At 41.8% G+C, this 22,651-nt stretch overlaps 1 protein-coding gene and 1 pseudogene across 8 annotated transcripts in view; both read right to left on the bottom strand.

Moving 5' to 3' along the window:
- The window catches only part of Bcas3 (BCAS3 microtubule associated cell migration factor), a 502,893-nt gene that overhangs the window by 330,723 nt on the left and 149,519 nt on the right, over positions 1-22,651 (bottom strand). For all 8 annotated transcript variants that reach the window (XM_036195473.1, XM_036195472.1, XM_036195479.1 and 5 more), the window contains exons 14-15: positions 17,365-17,498; positions 2,347-2,611 (exon numbers count right to left, since the gene is read on the bottom strand). In XM_036195473.1, the coding sequence (XP_036051366.1) occupies positions 2,347-2,611; positions 17,365-17,498 (399 nt within the window). The remainder of the gene's footprint in view (positions 1-2,346; positions 2,612-17,364; positions 17,499-22,651) is intronic.
- LOC118590557 lies at positions 19,685-19,830 on the bottom strand (annotated as a pseudogene).

The following is a 22,651-nucleotide window of genomic DNA, read 5'->3' as shown; positions in this document are numbered from 1 at the left end:
TATTCCACAAATAATATGATCCTATTTCAGATATAACCAGATGTTATTTCCCATATAATGTGATAAGGAACCATCTGCACTTGCCACCAGCAGCTTCTCATGACACTGTCGTGTGTTTCTAGATTCATAATGGAAATGAGTGTGCACTTCTGCTAGAGCATACTCAAGCATCTCAACATAAGAGTGCCTCATCTATTCTGAAGCCCAAGGCAACAAGATAGGAAATGAAAGAGATATTTACAAAGAATATACTTCAAATAAATAAACATCCTCTGGAAAACTTACCCAAAAAAAGATACAAGAATCCTTAATCTAAACTGGATTGGCTCCAAAAGGCTGAAAGGAAATACCCCTATATCAACTGTTATTGAACAGTTTCCTTCACTTTGCTAAAAAGAGAGCAGACAAACAAGACAGAGCAGCCAAGACATGATTCATTTTCAAGAGGAATCCCTCCCTGTTCCAAGGTTTACATTGTTTGTAACCCGCATCAGACTGTTTACCCACACAAACTGTAAATACATCATTTTTAGAACTAACCAACAACAATGCCCATTTTGTTTGGACATAGAAGACACAGAGAAAATGAGGAGGAGAAACAAGCGCTGCTCTGAGGTCGATGCCTCTAATATGAGAGAACCGGAGTGAAGGGACTTCACTGAGTGTCAGCAGAAAAGGGGCTGCAGGTGAGGCAGCTGAACCAGCTACAAGGCACAGAACCAGTGGGATAGGGAGGTCTGGGGTGAAGAATAAACACTAAGGAGCGGCCTGAAGCATGAGTGATTCCCTGCTGCAGACAGGGAAGCGTTTGAGAGACAAGGGTCATGGCTGACAGCCCTGTGCATATGGTGTTCATATTTACCTGAACTTCAGAAGGATAAAAAGTAAGAAGTCTTTATTATAGTAACCATAAACTCCCCATAAAAAATACCTCAATTTTGAAAATATAAAATGGTCACTATTAAGGAGAATATGAAAAGCTCCCGAAAACAAGTATCAATATGTTAAGTCTTTTTGAAGAAAATGAAATGGCACAGCCCTTCCAGAGTCAATGATGTGAAAATCACATCAGCTGGGTATGGTGGGATACACCTATAAGACAGTTCTCCAGAGGCTGAGGCAGGAGGATTATGGAATTCCAGACTACTATAGGTTATATTTGTGAGACATTATCTGAAACAAACATACAACTTTAGAAAAATGAAACAGAAAATCATAAAAGATTCACCTATAGAATAACCCAAAATTTCCACTCAAAAATGAATATACATTTTTAACAAGAAACAATAGAAGAACTTGATTGCATCGTTAGAACTAGTAACCTCCAAACCAGAAACCACACAATACACTTCAGTATGTTCAGGCACAATAACGAAACAGCAGCATGACTGCATAAGGAAATGGGTGAGCAGCTGAAATGCAACCTTTCAAAAAGGCTAGCCTGAAACACCTCAAAACCAGCTGAATTGACGGTCATCTACATGAAACACCTTTCCAAACAAGAAAAGGAGAAGGGTGTGGGCTGGATCCTAGCACATGTGAGTCTAAGGTAGGAAGCCCCAATTCAAAATAAGCCTGGGCTACAGTTTGAAGTTGACTGCGTCCAAAACAAAACCAAATAAACCATCCCACAGCATGAATAGATCTTATAAAAACACATCCACTACATATAAGTTGGTTAACATCAAACAGAACATATTTAAGAGCTTCGCTGGAATAAACGTATTTTTAAATCCAGGTGAACACCATGATGTCCAGAAATGGTTTAGTATTAGAAAGAGGTGGACAGGGAAGGATTTTGATGATGCTCCATTTACTGATCAGGATGATGGTATTGAAAAGTGACTTTCTGGTCTGCTGTAATGTACTAGGATGAATCCCAGAGAGCTTTATTTAAAAATGAAGTCCGAGTACACAGCTCATGACAATTCCATTATAATAACAAATATTTCTTACTGAACTGCAGTATCAGCCAAGTACACAAAGGATCTTCTGGAATACATATCCAAATTTTATGAAAACAGACTCAATCTCAAACCAAATACTAATTATATACTGAAAATACAAAGCAGTTAAAATACCATGAAAAGATCACCATTATCACTTTGGTTTGCACTTTTAATTGATTTAATAAATATAAATTTTGTAAATGTGCTTAGGACATAATCACAGCACAAACACACTCTAAAAACTTGCATCTGATCCTAAGCCAATAAAATTCATGTCATACAGCAAGCAGCAGAGAGAGAGAGAGAGAGAGAGAGAGAGAGGGAGAGAGAAGAGGAGAGGGAGGGGAGGGGAGGGGAGGGGAGGGGAGGGGAGGGGGGGGGAGGGGAGGGGGTTTACCATGCAGAGGGGAGCCGGAGGGGCTGCTGGATAAGCCCGGGACAGGACTACAGCGGCCGCCTTGCTTAGATGTCAGCTCTTGCTCAATCTCTTCCAGCCCGGCACTTTTCTGGAAACGGCTCATGCGATTCACCACTCGTGGTGACATGTGTGTGCGGACACAAGGCTGGCCACCGTAAGGATTGATGGGGAAAACGTGGGAAGTGCCCCGGAGGGTGCTGACCACCACCCAGCGACAGTCATGGCTGAAACAGATGTCCTGGACCTGGGAAGGAGGAAAGAGACAAAAACAGCTGAAGTCACCCAGGTTTACCTAAGGACGGGAACAGAATGACAAACAAGAATAGAAATGGCTGCCTCCTTAACAAATTTGTGTAAGAAAGGATAATAAATCTAAAAAATAATGTGCAGGTCACCAGGACTCCATGTGGGGACAAAACTTGGAGTTGAGGGTTCCCTCCTCTGCAGTTTCAGGTGAAGAGGCAAGAATGGGGGCCTCCGTTGTCCCCGCAACTGACTTACAGAGCTATGTGAAACAGGTGCTGTGTGCTCCACAGACTGGGAGATGCTCAGTGAGTAAAGGCCTGCCCCAAAAGCTTAAGGGCCTTAGTTCAGCATGGTGGGGTAAGGCTGTAACCCAAGTGCCACCGTGGGGTGAGGGAGCTAAGAGAATCCCAAGAATGGGCAGGTAAGCTGGTCTACCCACTCAGTGAATCTAGCCAGTGGGCCCCCTTGTCTCAAATGGTAAGGGGGAGAAGTGAAGACAGCTGGCATCTACTTCTGGACTACATCTACACACACACACACACACACACACATGGGGTGGGGGAGGAGACTGACTATACACACTCATATAGTTCATTCTCCTAAAAGGATTTCTATTAATTAGAAAATAGTAAATACTTCAAAGTGCCTTAGATAACATAGAAGGTTACTAATTCTATCACTTGCTTAAATACTCATGGCCTATCTCATTATACACCAGGAACGAAGAGAGAAGTGTCTGTGGAAATGGTTTGCAGGACACACAAGTCCTAGTCTCAACAAATAAAACAAAACAAAGAGGCAGAGCTGGGATGTCTTATGTATCAAAACAGGATACTTCAACACAGTTTGGAGTGGGTGGCATTCAGGCAAGGGGTCTGCTGTGGTTTCAAGACTACCCAGGGCTACACAGTAAGTCTGCTTCAAAACAAAACTTTTTAAAACCAACAAATGAATTTGAAAAGTAAAGGATTAGCCCTCTGTTTTCACAGTGACAACTCCAGTTCCATCTCTGAAGACAGGTTGTGGAGAGTTAGAAAACAACATTCCTATAACTAAAAAAAAGTCACCGTGCACTGTTCTGAACTCTGGGACTAAGCAGCTCTGTCTTCCAGAAGATAAAGTGTTCTAGATGGCATATGTCTAAATGCCTCACACACACACACACACACACACACACACACACACACACACACACTTCACATCCTTGCTTCCGGTGAGGTCACAATATGACCAGCCACATCCCATTTGCACTACCTTGCCTTTCCCACCGTGGGCTGTACCTGCCCTCCACTGGCAGCCCAAACACGCCCTTTCTGACACGCTTCTTGCCAGGCATTTCATGACAACCATGAGAAAAGTTCCTGACACTTGGTGATAAATCATGATTGTTTCAGAAAATTACATTAGAGACATACATAAATCAAACACCCAGGGAGGACTGTTATTATCTAAGAATACATCTAAGCATGTATTTTATTTTATTTTTTGAGCTAAGGATTGAACCCAGAACCTTGCACTCAACCACTGAGCTAAATCCCCAACACCTAAGCATTTATTAATACATAATAAATAAAACATATCACATAAAAACATACAAGACTCTTAAAAATAATAAAATAACCAGTTTATTTAAAAAAAAATTCTTGGGGGGGGGGGCAGGGCGATGGCGCACACCTTTAGTCGCAGCACTCGGGAGGCAGAGGCAGGGGGATCTCTGTGAGTTCCAGGCATAGGCACCAAAGCTACAAAGAGAAACCCTGTCTCAAAAAACAAAACAAAACGAATCTGGTCTCTTTCCCTAACTCTTAGACACTCTTTGTATCAAGGAAAGGGAAGTTCTGGAAGGGAGGCTTAGGAAGTAGTCACTGAATCTAGGGTCCCTTTCAACTAAGCTCACTACTGGCACTCAATGAAACAAGACTTGACTAAAATGTAAGGGAAGATCGGCTAGAGTGTCCTTCCATTCATAATAAGCCAGCACTTGGGTGACTGGAGCAGGTGTGATTCTGTCAGTTTGAGACTACACTGGTCTACAGGCCAGCCAAAGATACACAGTGAGACTGTCTCAAAATGAGAAAAAGAAAAGGAAAACGCATCAGTACTGACTTAGTCTCGAAGCCTTATTGGTGTGTTCATTTTCCCTATGGATTATCTATTTTTGACCATTCACATCTCACACTTCTTTCTCACAGTACCAACATGAAGATGGACTATCAGAAAGCAAATGTATTTGCTCCTTAATACATACAGCAGTTGTACTAAAGGTAATTTTAATTTGCACAAATTCTTCTGGGCAATGAGTAATTCATTTTATATATTACACTGATTTCAAATCTAATTTTAGCCAATCGATATTCAATGCAGTCAAAATTACTGCATGGAACACAAAATGGCTAAAGTTTTATAAATGACTACTATACAACACTATATACAAACTTTTAACTCCATTCCGTTTAACTCACACACAAAAAATGTCAACTTCAAAGTACATGTGAAAGAAAAAGTTATGAGTTAGAGAAACTGTACATGTTATCATGTGATGCCTCTGTACGCTTACATACTTATATGATAGTAAAATCAGATCCAAAACTTTCTGTACTTTGAATAGGGCGATGATTACACAGAGGCCTGGTGAGTGGCAATTCAAGAGTCATCTTTGGCCCTTACTGCCCCACCTACCATGACAAAAGCTTAGTCCTGTCTGCCCAGAGTCTCCTCTATACACAGGTGTATGGAGTGCCCCCTGAGCCAAAATCAGGTGGGGTTATAGAATTCTGAGCAAGTATCAAGTTTCCTGATAAAAGGAATCAAGCACAGGGATATGAATGCTTCTTCGATCTCTAAAATGATGGGCAAGGACATAGCAGTGATAAAGCAATGAACTAGGGACAGCACAACTCAGGCTGGAGGGGGTAGCACCTACCTGCCATGTCAATACTCCAGAGGCAACAGAGCAAAGCCCTGCCTCCAAGCTGCCAATGCCCACAAAAGGAAGAGGCATTCACTGAAGAAGTGCAAGACTTACTATGAAGAGAACATCCCAGCTTTAAAAAAAAGAAAACAAAATAAACTCCTGTTGTTTATGTTCTCCACTCCTCGATTTCTCCTTGTCATAAGCAAAGTGTGACTAACGACTGAACCAATAACTTCACATTTGCAAACTTGTAGGAGGGAGGGTGTAAGGAAGAAGATAAGAAATCAAAAAGAAGAGAATGCTTGGATAAAAAATCCAAAGATCAAAATTACTAAATTACCAGGTGGTGGTGGCACAAGCCTTTAATCCCAGCACTTTGGAAGCAGAGGCAAGGGAATTTCTGTGAGTTTGCAATTAGCCTGGTCTACAAAGCAAGGTCCAGAACAGCCAAGACTGTTACACAGAGAAACCCTGTCTCAAACAAGCAAACAAACAAACAAACGAATCTGAGCTTTTAGACTCTTGTGAAAAGGACAATAAAAATCCATGCCTTTAATCCCAGCACTCAAAGGTAGAGGCAGGCAGATCTCTGAGTTCAAAGCCACCCTGTTCTACAGGTTGAGTTCCAGGACAGCCAAGGTTATACAGATAAACCCTGTCTCAAAAAACCCAAAACAACAACAAAAATGAAACAGAAAAGACAAGAGCCATTCAATAATAACCAGCCTAGGTCCGATGACATTTGTTTAACAAAACATGGAAGTAGAGAGTGGGAGATGTTAGTGTGAGAATCTATAGAGTCCTAAGAACATACTTGAACACTTTTATCATTCAGAATTAAGAAAAACATCTTAGGATTAGCCTATAGAAAAATGTCTGTGTAAATCAAACTGTGAAGGGGGAGATGAACAGGAATCTCACTTACATAATTTAAGTAAAACATAGCTCTCTAAACAGATGAAGATAGGTTTCTTCTGTATCCCAGAATCTAATCAATATTTATATGTATAATTCAGCTATTATTTGGCTCAAAAGGGCTTATTGGGAAATGTTATCATTTATATTATTTTCTACAGACAAAATATTTTACTTTTTAAAATAACCCTGGACTTTTACATTATAACCTGTTTTTATGTTAAAAAAAAAAAAACTACAAAAAAATAAATAAAATAAAATTGGGAAAAAAAAAGAAAAACACCTTTTCTCAAAAAGGCTATATATGCAAAAGTTATAACCAGTTTAATCAAAGCAGACTTGAGGAGATGATACTTGGAATGTAGGAGAAGCCTTTCACTGAAGGAATCTTCACTCCCTCCTTTCTTTATTTGCTCAACAAAGGACAGTAAGACCATTATGTGTTTCATATGTTTTTACATGTAAAAATTTTGTATGGAACTAAAAATGGGCTTGAAGCAGGAAGAGGAACCAGCAGTAGAAATGGGTTTGAAGCAGAAAGAGGAACCAGCAGTGGGAGCAAGACCTCACACTTCTCGCCCTCCGTTGTCCTTCAGAGGCATAAGGAAGAACTCGATTTTCAACCAGAGAAGTTGATATCTGACAATATATTGCACAAGTCTGAGATATAAAGAGCAGAGTCACTAAGCTAATATCTGTGCAAAGCACACAGAGTAGTACCTGTGGTGCCTTGGGGGGTGGGGTTGTTAGCTAGCATTAGGTCAGTGCCATAGAGATGACGTTGCCATGGAGAACCCACAAAGCTAAACACTTCTAGGAATGAAGTCTCTGAGCTAATTAGCAAGCTTAGATTATTTTTAATTCATAAGTAAAGATTCAAAAGGAATGAAGACGTTAATTCTGTTTGTCTTGAAGACTTTTAACAGAGCTTAAAATAGGGACTCACTTTGTTGGCCACTTATTCTGTCCTGTATTGAATGGGAGAGATGGCACGCAAGCTTGGGAAGACTGAGGGAGGGTAAGCACACAAGCAATAGGAAAGCAGGGGAACAGAAACAAGGAATACTAGGCAAAAGACGCTTTCACCATGGTGGAAATCAGGCTCTCAAGGCTCTCACATTTCTAAGTTGGAAATATGAGCTTAGCCTCTAAGGATGTTAAATATTTGACATTAATTTATTTGAAAAAGCAACCATTATAAAAAGCAGTGATTTTAAATTTCCTTTAGTACTACTACTAAAAGTTCCCTCATCAAAGACATGAAATCTTCCATGTTTTCTGACAATAATCTAACCACAAATTAACAGAAATATGAAGGAATGGGAACTAAACAGAATCATTAAACAACACATTATTAAGTAACCCACAGATCAAAGGGAAAGTCCCAGAAGGACTGACAGACACATGGAAGCAAATGAATGTGAATCAGAATATACGACATGAGCCCAGTGCAGTGTGGAAGAACCACAGCCATGGACTGTTTACCTAGGAGGACTCAACAAACACCCATGCACCGAAGGAATCGGAGCGGGAAAGAAGGAAAGAAAAAAAGAGACAAGAAGCTGGATTACAGCTGAAGAGACAAGCGTGAGTGGAAGAACTAATGAGAAAAAAGGGAAAACAGACAAGAGACAAAACAATAACTATTCAAAAGTGAAAAAAATGGCTGGGTGCTGGTGTGTACACCTTTACCCAATACTCAGGAGCCAGAGGCAGGCGGATGTCCAGATTTGAGGCCAGACAGGGCTATACAGAGAAACAAACAAAACACCCCCCCCAAGAGAAAGAAACCTCCAACAAGACTGAAAAGGGCAAGAGAAGGCTACTCAGGACACCAAAACAAGATGGAACAACACAGGGGAGCGACAAGCCCTGGCCAAGCCAGCCTCAGGCAGAGGAAATGGCACGAACTTGAAAAGAACGTCCAGAAGACCCCACACCCTGACAACGCAAAATGTACAGAAGAGAAACCTTCGGGTCGGAGGTCAGACGAGCAGTTCTGAGAGCAGGCCCTCAGCAATCTGTGGTGTATCCTAAATCCTGTGAGGTGAGCTAACTGCAAAGATGGTAAGACACAGATAGGCTACTGAGAAAAAACTCCCCGACCACTCCTTACAGATCATCTTGTTGGAATGCCTACACTGCTGAAGAAAAAACTGATGAATCTGTTTCAATCAAAGTAAAAACAAGAACTGGGGAGATAGTCCTGTGCACAAGTGAACACTAACAGAATACTAACACACACACACACACACACACACACACACACACACACACACACAGAGTAATGTAATACAGAGCTAGATTTTAAAGTTTACAACAAGAGTTGGGTATTGGGTATTGCTTTTAGTTCTAGCAAAGGTAAAAGCCAGCCTGGTCTACACAGTGAGTTCCAGGACAACTAGGGCTACACAGTGAGACACTGTCTAAAAAAAAAAAAAAAGTTAGATTAAGACAGGTGGGGTGGCACGAAACATAATCTGAGCATTTGGAAGGTGGAGGTTAGACAACTGGGAGTTCAAGGCTAGCCTGGGCTATCGGAGACCCTGTCTTACACAACAACAAAAGACCCTAAATGTCGTTTAAAGGGGAGTGTCCCCACAAACTATGGAAGTGGGACTGTAAATAAAAGGGATACTGAGGGACCAGTTCAGTATTTTGAAATTGGTGGTACAGATACAACCTACCCACCCATACCAAAAAACCAAAACTAAAACCAAAACCAACCAACCAACAAACAAACCAACAAAAAAACCACTCAAGGAAGCATGAATTTAGTTATCTGAAAGAGACTGGTGGAAATGAATGTGCTGCCACACACCTGGCTGCTGTGGCCAACCATCCAACCTTGATGGAGGTGAAGGAGGTGCGGGCAGAGATGCCAAAGCCTGAGGGTGAAGCACGATGGTTGGGGAGAAGGAGCACCCTGCTGTGTAGATGTTCCCTGGCCCGACCACAGCAGCTTGGAGCTGTGTGGGTGAGGTCAAAGTCCGCACTCGTCTGCCACCCAGACAGTGGTTGCTTGTCACCTCCTTGTAGTTGTCATTGGGAAAAGGCTCAGGCTCACCCTGTAGATGCCATTACTTGTCTCCGTAGGGGACCCAAGCAGGGGTATGTGGAAGAACAGAATGACTGGCCAGCTACACAACACCCAGGGAGTTTGAACTGGTTTAAATGCTTGTTTCAGAAATCTCCACCACCTACCCAGAGGACAGGTTCACAATCGACCACGGACCAGGCTTCCAGCTCTTTTGTGCTGTCCAACAGGGCCAAGAGCGAACTCCATAAGGACACTGGCTGAGGTGAAGGCTGCTGAAACCTGACGCGCTATCCCAGTGCAACATCGCCACCTGCCTGACAGAGTGGCCAAGTGCACTTACTTTTTACAAGTCAACTATTCAAGGAGCTGCTAACCACAGAACTTACCGAGGACACCAGGGACGATGCACTTCTACTTTTGGGTGGGTAAACTTGAAGGTGAAAAGATGTCAGAAAAGAAAATGGGATCAAAGGTTCAAAGGGGATAGGTGATCTCAAGGCCCTGGCATCCCACATTACCCCTCTGCTATGTGAAACCCTGCCCTGGTTTCAGTAGCCTCTTGACACACAGGGCTCCTCTCCAGTGCTCACCATTGGCTTTGCTAAGATGAATATGCTAGGCCAGGAGAGTGCTTTAACCCCAGGAACTCGGAAAGGCTGAAGTCAACAGCAATCGGCACAGGGAAATAATGGAAACCCATCTCTCCTATTTAATCCGAGATAGACAACAGTGACCATGCCCAATTTGTTTATGTATTGTCTACAAATGCTTCTGCTTACCAAAATGGATGAGTGAGTCCAAGAGCAGGCACATGAGCAAAAGTGTACAAAATGTCCAATAAACTGAATCTACATAAAAAAATTAATAGGGCAGATGACACAGATGAGGAAGACCCACAGTGATGCCAGAGACAGAATGGGTTAGATGTGCCTGCAGTCAAGGAATGCTGGCAGGCACCAGAAGCTCCCCAAAAATGTACAGAGTGCCACCTTGACCATACCTTAAATCTGGATTTTTGTGAAAGGCAATTTCTACGGTATGATCAGGGTAACTAACAAACTTCTTGTATCCCAGAACACCAGAGCTAAGGGCATGATGCTCAAGAGCTTGTGGTCATCTTACGAACATTAACATGGTTTCAAGGTCCGATACCCACAGCCAAGTTAAGTGGGTGAGAGAAGGTCAAGAAACAACCCAGATAGAAAACACAAATAGAAGGAGAAAACTTTGATCGCCACAAGAAAACACACACACACACCAAATAAATGTTTTAACAAAGAATGTAAGCTGAGCACAGGCACTCATTACTCACTGCTTTCTGTCTGTGGATGAGGGACCAGCAGCCTCCATCCTGATGGACTGTGTACCCCAGAACTGAAAGCTAAATAAAGCCTCTCCTCCTCATGTTGCCTCTGTCAGTGTTTTGTCTTGGCTACAAGAGAAGTAACTAATACACCAGGCAAGCACTCTGCCAACAGAACCAGCTGATAGCTCTTCAATGGAATCATGGATGCAAGACAGCTTCTGTCTTTTTCTTTTTTCTCTTAATGGTTTCTTTCAAAGGGCCAAAGTGTTTCACTTTAATGAGCCAAAGTTTATAAACTGTATGCTTTAATGGATTTTGCTATTAGTGTCACATTTTTAAAAATCTGTGCCAAACCTAAGTAACATTAGTTCCTTATAAAAGCTTCATGGGTACTGGTTCATATTTGTCCATCATTCCTCTAAGATTTCGTAGCAACTGTGTATATACGTTACAACTCTCAAAAATCCCTCCTAATTAACTATTTGTTTGGATGTTTTCTTTGTCTTGTTTTGTATTCAGACAGAACTCACAATGAAGACAAGGCTGGCCTTGAATCTGCAGGAATCCTCCTGCCTCTCTGTCTTGAGTGCTGACATTTTAGGCCTGCAATACTGAACTTGATTCATATAAATTCAGGAGATCAGGTAGACAGCAAACATTTCTACATTGTAAGGCATATAAAGTTTTAAAACTAGCTGATAAATGCTATAGGAAAAAAATCTCACTGAGATTTTGATAGAAATTACAAATAAACTTGGGGGGAAAAGTGACATTGTCAAGCTATCTTTACTCCAGGAAGACAAAAGCAGTTAAACTTCCCAGAGTCAGGCCTTTATGTACTCCCAGCGGTGCTTTCGAGCCCCAGAGCCTGAAAAATGCAGCATTCTGGAGACTAAGATACATGTAAATTAACTTCTTATATATGATGTGGAAATTCTCTGTCTCTGTGGTGTGTGTGTGCCTGTGTGTGTGTGTCTGTCTATGCCTGTGCCTGTATGTGTGTGTGTCTGTGTATGTGTCTGTGTGTGTCTGTGTGTGTGTGTGTCTGTGCCTGTGTGTGTGTGTCTGTGCCTGTGTGTGTGTGTCTGTGTGTGTGTGTCTGTGCCTGTGTGTGTGTGTGTGTGTGTGTGTGTGTGTGTGTGTGTGTGTGTGTGTGTGTGTGTGTGTGTGTGTGTGTCTGTGCCTGTGCCTGTGCCTGCTTTTGCAAGTCCATGCACTTGAGTTCATCATTGACAACAGTGATTGAACTCCAGGATTTGCACAAGCCAGGCAAACACTATACCTGCTAAACTACAACCCCGTCCTCTTTTCCATTGTAGAGACAGGGTCTCAGTAATTCGCCCAGGATGGCCTTAGCTTAGGATCTTCCTGTTTTGCCCTCCTTTAAAATCACTGGGATTTTAGACCTACACCACCAGACTTGATTTAATATACTAACTTCTAATGTTGTTAAAGCAATTTATTATGTGCATATTTTTAAAAGAGTAATTTGTACTTTCTGCTGTCCTTGAATACAGCTTTCTCTTTCCTTCCCTGCGGTTGTATGTGCCTTCCACACTCTCAGATCTCAGAGTCTGACCTCTGAACCTATGACTTCAGTCTCCTAGAGCTGAAACCGCCTCTTTCGTCCAAGGAGACAGCGAGCACAATGGGAGTCCCTCTTCCCTATCCTCAATAAGCCCTAAGGAAATATGGAAAGGCTCCCACTTTTCTAGATAATTAAGCCGAAGCTTAAAGAAAGTAATTTGCTTATCTCAGTCACGTGCACAGGAAAGCTGGAGAAGCAGGAATGCAGAAATGTGTGTTTTCAGAGATGAGAAAGGTCCAGAAGCCAAGCACAGGTGATAGTCTAGACCACTGAGAATATAAGAAGATACATGGGAACTCTACACTTCAGTAGTTTGTGAACAATATCTTAATAAAATGGAGGTTTGCAGGATATATTGAAGAAAATGGCATAACCTGCCATGCACAGGCTTACCAAAGACACAGAAAAAAGGGGCATGCCTATGTCAGTAAATGCAAATACACAGTGTTTGGAATATAGACACTAAAATTAATTTTATCACAAATGACAAATAGCTTTAACTAATATAAATAGATTCATTTCCACTTCAAAACGAAAAAGGTATTAATCATATTACTTTGCAAGACTGTTTTAATGTGGAATCATCAATCTTTACGTTTCAAAAATGAAATTGCTATTCGAGATCAAATGAACTACAAAAGGACTGCTGTGGGACTGAGTAAGATTAACAGGGTATCTGTATGGAGGGGTGTGGGTAGGACACGCTGGAGTCTAACAGGGTATCTGTATGGAGGGGTGTGGGTAGGACACGCTGGAGTCTAACAGGGTATCTGTATGGAGGGGTGTGGGTAGGACACACTGGAGTCTAACAGGGTATCTGTATGGAGGGGTGTGGGTAGGACACGCTGGAGTCCACTGACAGGGTATGTGTATGGAGGGGTGTGGGTAGGACACGCTGGAGTCCACTGACAGGGTATGTGTATGGAGGGGTGTGGGTAGGACACGCTGGAGTCCACTGACAGGGTATGTGTATGGAGGGGTGTGGGTAGGACACGCTGGAGTCCACTGACAGAGTATCTTTATGGAGGGGTGTGGGTAGGACACACTGGAGTCTAACAGGGTATCTGTATGGAGGGGTGTGGGTAGGACATGCTGGAGTCTAACAGGGTATCTGTATGGAGGGGTGTGGGTAGGACACGCTGGAGTCTAACAGGGTATCTGTATGGAGGTGTGTGGGTAGGACACACTGGAGTCTAACAGGGTATCTGTATGGAGGGGTGTGGGTAGGACATGCTGGAGTCTAACAGGGTATCTGTATGGAGGGGTGTGGGTAGGACACGCTGGAGTCTAACAGGGTATCTGTATGGAGGTGTGTGGGTAGGACACACTGGAGTCTAACAGGGTATCTGTATGGAGGGGTGTGGGTAGGACATGCTGGAGTCTAACAGGGTATCTGTATGGAGGGGTGTGGGTAGGACACGCTGGAGTCCACTGACAGGGTATGTGTATGGAGGGGTGTGGGTAGGACACGCTGGAGTCCACTGACAGGGTATGTGTATGGAGGGGTGTGGGTAGGACACGCTGGAGTCCACTGACAGAGTATCTAGCAGTGAGGCCCCTATTGCTGCTGGAACAAGGACATTCTTCTCACAGCATATGTGCTTCAAGAGGAAAATTACTGTCAGATGCAGAGGATATCCCCAGTCAAAGACCACAAAACAACTTAATTCAACGTAATTAGATCCATATACTTCGTTTTTTCCCCCCTCGCCTGATTAAAGTGCCTTTGGAGTTCTTGGAAGAATTCAGAATAATATGATTTTTCAAGTATTCAAAGATGGCCAGATAAATCATGTGCCAGACAGATTTCATGATTGGTATTAAATTTTATCAGTTCAAAAATAATTTTCAGCAAGACCTTATAACAATTAATTTTATGGTGTCCAACTTAAGTCCTTATATCTTCATGTTTGGCTTTTTGAAATTTCAAATTACAGGGTAGATCCTAAATTGAAATTGTTGTGAAAAGTTCTATTTCATTTGCCTAACTGATGAATGGGCATACAGTTGGCAATACCAAACCTTTATTCCCAAAAAAATGTTGACAATGTCCTAAGACTTGCTGTCATCAGGAACCTTACGCTATTCCTCATTGAACTTCAAGGTAAGTTCAAAAACAAATAACACTAATTAAAAAACAAGGCATCAACAACAGGAGTCGGAGTTGGGGATTTAGCTCAGTGGTAGAGCGCTTGCCTAGCAAGTGCAAGGCCCTGGGTTCAATCCTCAACTCAAAAAAACAAACAAACAAACAAAAACAGGAGTCAAGTACTTAAAACATTCAAATTCTCCGTGGTTTTGATGAGGCTTGGGGATGCCTATAAGGCAAACAGGCTTTATAAATGAGAATAAGGAGGTAAACTGTACCTAGAAATAGGAAATCTACACATAAGAGGACTATCTAACATAACACTGCTGCCCAAAACACAGCACAAAGGCAACCAAGCTGGACAAAAAGCAGTCAGTCCCGCATCAAAGAATGCTCAAAACCTGACAGAGATATGTCAAGACATTTCTGAGATATATCAGAGGCCATGGGTACCAGTTTGCCAAATCTGAACCACTCTGAATGCTAAAAGAATTATTGAACAAATACATGCTTTTTAAAGAAGAATAAAGAAAACCATAATGATATGCTGATATCCTGATCAAATTATTAGCAAAGCTGCATGTTTGTATTCCTGTCTGTCATGTACAGGAAAGAGGAAGGAGGCTTCCAGGTCAGCCTAGAGAGTGTGGTGAAAGCGTACCTCACACACACAACCCAAGTTACCAGTGAAAACTGTACTCCACCTCACACAATAAAATGAGACCACCAACACCTCTGTGACAACCGAGGAAGATGCTGGAGAAGAAATGGGATGCAACATTTAATATGCAGAAATCATGAGCAGCCAAGAAATGATGAACTGTTCCAGAAGGAAGCAGACTGAAAATATGACAAGTCCTTTTCCTGGGGAGATCCTTGTGCCACTTGTGGAAAAATAACTAATGACACTCAGCTGGGGTTGACAGTTCAAAGGGCAGACTTCTCTTCACTTAGTATTCTTGGGGCTTCCTATGCTATGTAAGAAAATGTTCTCATTTGCAGTGAATGCGTGTTTACTGTGGGTTGTGGGCCATGCTGGCCATCCAGAGCTGGGCTGGACCACAGCTCAGAGATGCTGAGTGCTGGCCATGCATATAAGAGGTCCTGAGTTTGATCACTGGGCAAGCAAAAAATAAAAATAAAAAGTGGATTTAAAACCTGAGAGAAAATATGTCTGGCTTTGTGAGGGGCCTAAAATATACAAGAATCAATAAGGTACAACTTATTTTAAAAATAAAATCCTATTATATTGAGACAGACCAGTATCATAAAGTTAAAATAGTTTACCATATTAAAAAAATAAATTTCTAGTCGTGGCCCCCTACTCCCCCATACAGAGTCTCACAGCTTGTCTCAAACTTCATTATGTAACCCCAGCTGGTTCCTTCTGCCTCCACCTCTTCAGTGGTGAGAACACAGATACTGTTACCATATCTAGTGTGACAATTACAGATTCTAAAATGGAGCAATATGTGCTGGTATGCTGGGAGCTGCAGAGCCACCACCTCAGTGAAATCAAATTACCTACTGGAATTTTAGGCTATTAAGAAAAACAGCAATATAGAGTGTGTGCACTGTGAATTTAAGAATAGAATGCTGAGCCAGGCAATGGTGGCCATGCCTTTAATCCTAGCACTTGGGAGGCAGAGGCAGGCGGATCTCTGTGAGTTTGAGGCCAGCCTGGTCTACAGAACGAGATCCAGGATAGCCAGGACTGCTTCATAGAGAAACCCTGTCTTGAAAACGAAGATAAGGGGAAGAGGAGAAGGGGATGGGAGAAAAAGGAGCAGGAGGAGGAGGAGGAGGAGGAGGAGGAGGAGATGTCTGAATAACTATAAGGCTCCATGTCTAGTACCTAGTAAAATAATCAGTAAATCCTATAAAGGAAAGTATTGTAAAAATTCATGCTAGCATAGCTGTATGCATAAATGTTTAAAAATTAACTCCTGCCTACTATGGTGACAGGCATCTATAACCCAAGCACTGGGGAGGTGGAGGCAGGAGGATCAGAAGATCAAGGCTATCCTTGGCTATACAGTGAACTCAAAACCAACCTGGGTTACAAGAAAATCTGTCTCCAAATATATTTAAAAACTAGCAAATGAAAACTAGGTCTTCAGAAGGTCATCAGAAACAGAGATCAACTGACAACAGGTTTCATTTGTGCAAGAAACAGTGTTAGGATGCAAGAATAAGAACAAACTCATCTACTCAACTGTCAAGTTTTCTTCCTCTTTAATCTAAGCTTTCCTTTTTTGAAAAAAAAACAATTGTTGGTGTGTATTTTTTAGTTATTAATGCTCTGTTTGCATTTATGTCTGCAGACCAGAAGAGGGCAACAGATCCCATCATAGATGATTGTGGGCCACCATGTGGGTGCTGGGAATTGAACTCAGAACCTCTGGAAGAGCAGCCAGTGCTCTTAACCACTGAGCCATCTCTCCAGTTCTGGCAATATTTTTACTTTACTATTTATTTGTGTGTATGTGTGTAAGTGTCACGTGTGTAAGTGCCCACAGAAACTGAAGAGAACACTGGTTCTCCTGGGTTTACTGGACTTGAGGCTGCAGGAGGCTTTGAGCAATCTCATGGTGGAGGAAGTTGTGAGTGCCTAGTGCAGGGTCTAGGATCTGATCTGGGCTCCTCTGGAAGAACAGCAAGTGACTGCAGCTGCTAAGCCATTTCTCCAGTCCTCATCAACATTTTTAACAAGGTGGATATTTTCTTAGGTATTCACTGGGTCAAAACAAAGTGTCTTTCCTTAATTTATGAGAACTCACTCTACCACAGAGAATATTGTTTTCTCATGAATACCATTCTCCAAGTTGATATAAATCTCCAATTATCTCAGATGCCATATTACACAGGGAAATCACTTCAGGAAGAATACACAACTTACTTTGGCTTCGGTTTCTCCCCTGTGAAGAGTATACAGATGATGGACAGCACTTTGTGAGGATGACCAAGGGTGTGTCAGAATTTGGAAGACATGAAAGTCATGGCCAAGCGTGTCTGTTGTGACTAAAAGCATTCCTGGAAGATAAAAAAGCAAAGGATAAAAATAAAAATGACTATGTATGTGGATACGATACAGAGCGACCTGTAATATTCTTGAGTATTATGAAAGGGGAAAGGGGAATAAGCTTATGAAATACTCTTCTATGAACATCACAGCAGTACCAACAGAGTGAACCACTGAACAGGAGTAGCACATCCGTGTGTGAGCATCAGAAACACATTTGACATGCAGAACTTACAGTGATCACAGTAATTGTCAGAACATGTATGAGGGCTGGGAAGAAAGCTGAGTTGGTGATGTCTGGTTTTGCCTGAAGGAAGATCCAAGTTCAATCCCTGGAATTCATGTAAAAATGCCTGGCCTGGTGATACAGCACTGAAAACATGGAAACGAGAGGGTCCCTGGAACTCACTGGCCAGTCAGTGTAGCCTAAGTCATGAGCTCCAGGCCAGTGAGAGACCCTGTCTCAAAGGAGGTGAGCAGCATCCCCAAGTACAGCAAGCAGCATTGTCTTCTGACTTCCATAGGCATGTACACATGCACCCAAACACACAAATTAAAAAAAGGAACAAATAACGTGAAAATGATGTGCCATCATGGAGTTTAAACCAACTCCAGGAAGCTCAAATATATAGTGATCAAACTAACAAGACTCTCATGTAAAATTAGTTAGATTGGTGCTACACATCTCTCTTCCCAGCTAGTCAAGATCGAAGCAGGGGGATCATTTGTGCCCAGGAGTTCAAGACCAGCCTGGACAAAAACTGAGAACTTTCAGCCACAATTAATTAACTAACTAACTAAACACTGGGGAAGGCAACATGGATTAGCAGGTCAAGGAACTTGCTGGCAAACCTGGTAACTCCAATTTGAACCAGAAACCCACAAGGTGGAAGGAGAGACCCAACTCCCACACATTGTTCTTTGATCTCTACACACAAATGCAGACACACTCACATGCAATCACACACATGCACGTACATGTAAATAAGTGCAATTTTAAAAATTAATGAAGTAAAAAATAACCTCTACACTGGCATGGTATTTATTGAAACTGCCAATAGCACATTCCCAAAAGTATATTCTTGACTTTGAAAAGGTTACGTGGTCACAGGTTCTTTGGCCAATCCAAGGTCACAAAAAATTTCTAATTCTGGATTTTTGTCCCAGTGAGTCAAGAAATAACAAATTTATCCAATTTCCACAGCCAAAGGAACAATTTACAAAAGATTACTGTTTAGTAAACAGGATGTATATATGTGTATCTGTTTAGGTATTTAAACTATATCTAGAGTTACTGTTTTGCATATATAAGGCTTTAGGTTAAATCTCCAGCATGAAAAACTACATTAATAAACAAAGCTATTACTCCCACATAGGTGAATGGCTTTTTAAAATTAAACTTATTTTAAGTGATACATGAAATACAGAAATTATACCAGAGAAAGGCTGCATGGTTAGACACAGGCATACAGTGTATATAATTAAGACAGGTTCCATTCTTGATCGTTCATCATTTCCTCATGGTGAAACTCGTATGTACTTTCTGAACATGCAACATGGAACTGTCATCCGCAGTTATACTTCCTTCCAAAGCACACGAGACCTCCCTGTGCTCGCAGGCAAGCCCTGCACATGGGACTGCAGGTTCCCTGTGTGAGACTGCTTGGGGTCTGTGCTTCTGTGCCTGGCTACTGCAAATATCAACATGTCGTTCTTTCTGAGTAATATTCCATTATGTGTAGAGGCCCCCATATTAACTGCCTGGGAATACAGACAAAACCTATGGCATCCTGCTTTTCAGATTACAGATCCAATATGACTTTGATTATTATATTTACTCTATTCTCACTTAGTACATTTATCAGTGGGGTAGGATTTAAGTTCACATTGTTAATTAATCTGCTTGTCTCCTTCTATTTCTTTGCTTGGCTTTATGTAGAAGTGTTTATTCCTCATAAATACTTTTTTTTTTTCTATTTTAGATAAACTACTTCCACTACTGGTTTTTCGAGACAGGGTTTCTCTGTAGTCTTGGCTATCCTCGAACTCACCCTGCAGACCAGGCTGGCCACAAACTCAAAGATTAATCTGCCTCTGCCTCCCTAACGTACATATTACTTTAGAATAATAACCTAAGTATTGGGATTAAAGGCATGCACCACCACAGCCAAACTCTTTAGAATTACTTTGTAAGTGTGCTGGGGAAGAACACAGTTCCCAGCTACCACAAATCATGCAATTGAGTTTCGCATATTTGAGGAAATCGCAGGGGTCAGCAGAACCATAGAACAATAGGTGAAAACCACCTTCTTGATCACAGTACCTATTCTACCAGGGAAATAAGAAATCTTTCTTTTTCATTTTTTACCTTTTGGCTTTAAGCTATGGTTTTGAGGACCAATCCCTTTGTAATATAAACTGACTGTTCTGGAGAGTACATTGATGCTCCTAGCCTCCAGCATCTGTCCTTTTGCACTTTTGCATATTGTTTTACGATCCTGTAGTAACAAAAGAGCATGAATGACCGACACAGGAGGTAGGTTACCATCCATCTGAGGATGCATTTTCTGAGGGTTAAATGTGGCTCTAGGTAATGCACTAAGTCTCAGATGCCATTTTCCTGGCTACATATATTTTAGATGATGAAAATTACCAATTATTGTAAGTAATTTAATAATGGATAATAACTGCTTAATACACATATTAGCTTCTCTCCCACGAAGCATCTGGTTATGGCAGGAGTCACTGGCACACTCCTCCCCATTCCCTCCTTCTGTGACTCAAGCTCTGCATGTCTGTGCTTAGTCACAAACATGCGTTATATTGAAGGCATGCTTTTTCCACTCCTGCTTTTTGCTCAGCTACAGTAAGTTTTAGTAAGCACAACTCAATGGCTACCATCTGACCCGACCTTTCCACGCAAATTGGTTTGGGTCACTTGACAACAGAAACATCATTGTAATGAGAGGCAAAAAATGAGGAGCTTGTATTTCTACTAAATACACACATTACTACAGATGAACACCAATATACTTTTTTTCAGAATAGCATTCTACTCAAAATGAGCATTTAAATGAAAGGCTGACCAAATCAAGGCCACTACTGTTCTACGTGTGAATGGCAATCACATGTGAACATTTCTCAGCGTTGATCTGTCTAGTTGTTCCTATGTAAACCACTCCAAACCTTTTGGGCAACAGTCCTTACCATGTGTACCTCTGCATACATATGTGAATCCCACCTCAGATACTATCCTCTTCCATTCTTCCTAACAAATTTGGCTTCGTAACCCACAAGTGAGTTCACATGTTTCACAAAACTTTTAAAATACAGAAACTTAAAAAGTCAGAGAGAGGAGGGTCTGCAAGAGCGTGAATTGTTGAATCCAAGATTGCAAAAAGCACAGGGACAAACAGCCAAATGAATGGAAGCACATGAATTATGAACCAAAGGCTGTGGAGCCCCCAGCTGGATCAGGCCCTCTGGGTAAGTGAGACAATTGAATAGCTTGAACTGTTTGGGAGGCATCCAGTCTGTGGGACTGGGACCTGTCCTTGGTGCATGAGCTGGCTGTTTGGAACCTTGGGCTTACACAGGGACACTTTGCTCAGCCTGGAAGGAGGGGACTGACCTGCCTGTACTGAATCCACCAGGTTTAAATGAATCCCCAGGTGAGTCTTGATCCTGGAGGACATGGGAATGGAGGGGAGGGGCTGGGGGGAAGGTGGGGTGGGGGCGGGAGAGGGGAGGACAGGGGAACCCATGGCTGATGTATAAAATTTAAAACACATAATAATAAAGAAAAAAATTAAAAAAAACATAAAAAAGTCAGAGAGAAAAGGAAAAACAGCTAGTACAGTTCTACAGAATCAAGTGCTTTCTTTTCATTTACAGTCTCCTCTTTTACATACATTCTGCAAAAGAAACAGTAAGCTCCTTTTTTTTTTTCTAGAAAACAAGTTTAAAAGCACATATACATAAAAGGAAGAAGTCTCACAGAGTAGACTGTGGCTTGGGAACTATTTATGCAGCATCAGAAGACTAAACCAGACGCTGGCCTGGCCATAAACTAAACCCACGCCCCAAACGAGGTGCCAAGCCACAAAAAGCATTTGCGTCATCTGGGAATACAAGGAAAAGAAGGGCTTCTAATTATAGGGCCTGGAAGCGGAAGCCCAGAGTGATTAGCTGTTTAGGCACTGCTGTGTGTTTATCTGGAAGCTTCCTCTCCCTCACTCTCGGCCTCAAGTTTGATAGATGAGCTTTAGTGTTGGAGGGTGGGGCCTAAAGCTGCTGATGGTACACGGGGTTCTCCGCAGTCTCAGGGAGCTGCAGAGTGAACGTTCAGGGCTGTTGTGGCTTCATCAGAACATAAGTCTTTTCAACTGGGCGTCAGCTGGTTAGCCCAAAGAGTGAAATTAAAGACTAGCAAAACAGCATTGAGCAGAGGCTATAAAATCTTGGAAACATGATTTGTCTTTTTTCACATAGCCTATTTATAACACCTATCTAATTGCATGGTTCTTTATCATGTACACACGAGAATTGAAAGACAAATTACCAGTTACTCACACTCTCTTCCAAAAAGAGTCATAAGCATATACAGCAGGGTCAGACAGACGTCTTTGTGGGAAGTCACACATAGCAGCGCTCATAAAAAGAGCTTAGATTTACCATTAATTCTTACAACGTATTATTTCTGATCAATACTTGTATAATTGCAAACTTACAATGGTAGATAGCCAAATTTGTTTAAAAAAAACAAGCAAAAGCAAAGAAATATAATCTCATTATTGATAGAAATCTTTAACCAGCTCAGGCTCATAAAACTTTTACTAACATTGTGGTTATTAAAGTCAACTAATTGAATACAGGTACATAACAACAACGTTCTCAAATCAAGGTCCCCAAGTACACAGCATCTATTTCTCAACAGAGTCTGTGTAGCCCTGGCTGTCCTGGAACTCACTCTGTGGACTTGTTGGCCTCAAATTCACAGAAATCCACTTGCCTCTGCTTCCCAAGTGATAGGATTAAAGGCGTGTGCCACTACCAGCCACTACCCACAAACAGCATCCATTTCTTAACTAACGGACCCACGTGAGCTCTCTCTGTCCCTGAACCATATTTTTCCTGGTTATTTTGGAGGCTTTATTATTTGTTT

Source organism: Onychomys torridus, chromosome 8 (assembly GCF_903995425.1).
Source record: "Onychomys torridus chromosome 8, mOncTor1.1, whole genome shotgun sequence".
In the NCBI taxonomy this organism is placed as follows: Eukaryota; Metazoa; Chordata; class Mammalia; order Rodentia; family Cricetidae; genus Onychomys; species Onychomys torridus.
Note: the sequence above shows the minus strand (reverse complement) of the source record. Positions and strands in the feature narration are given on the sequence as shown.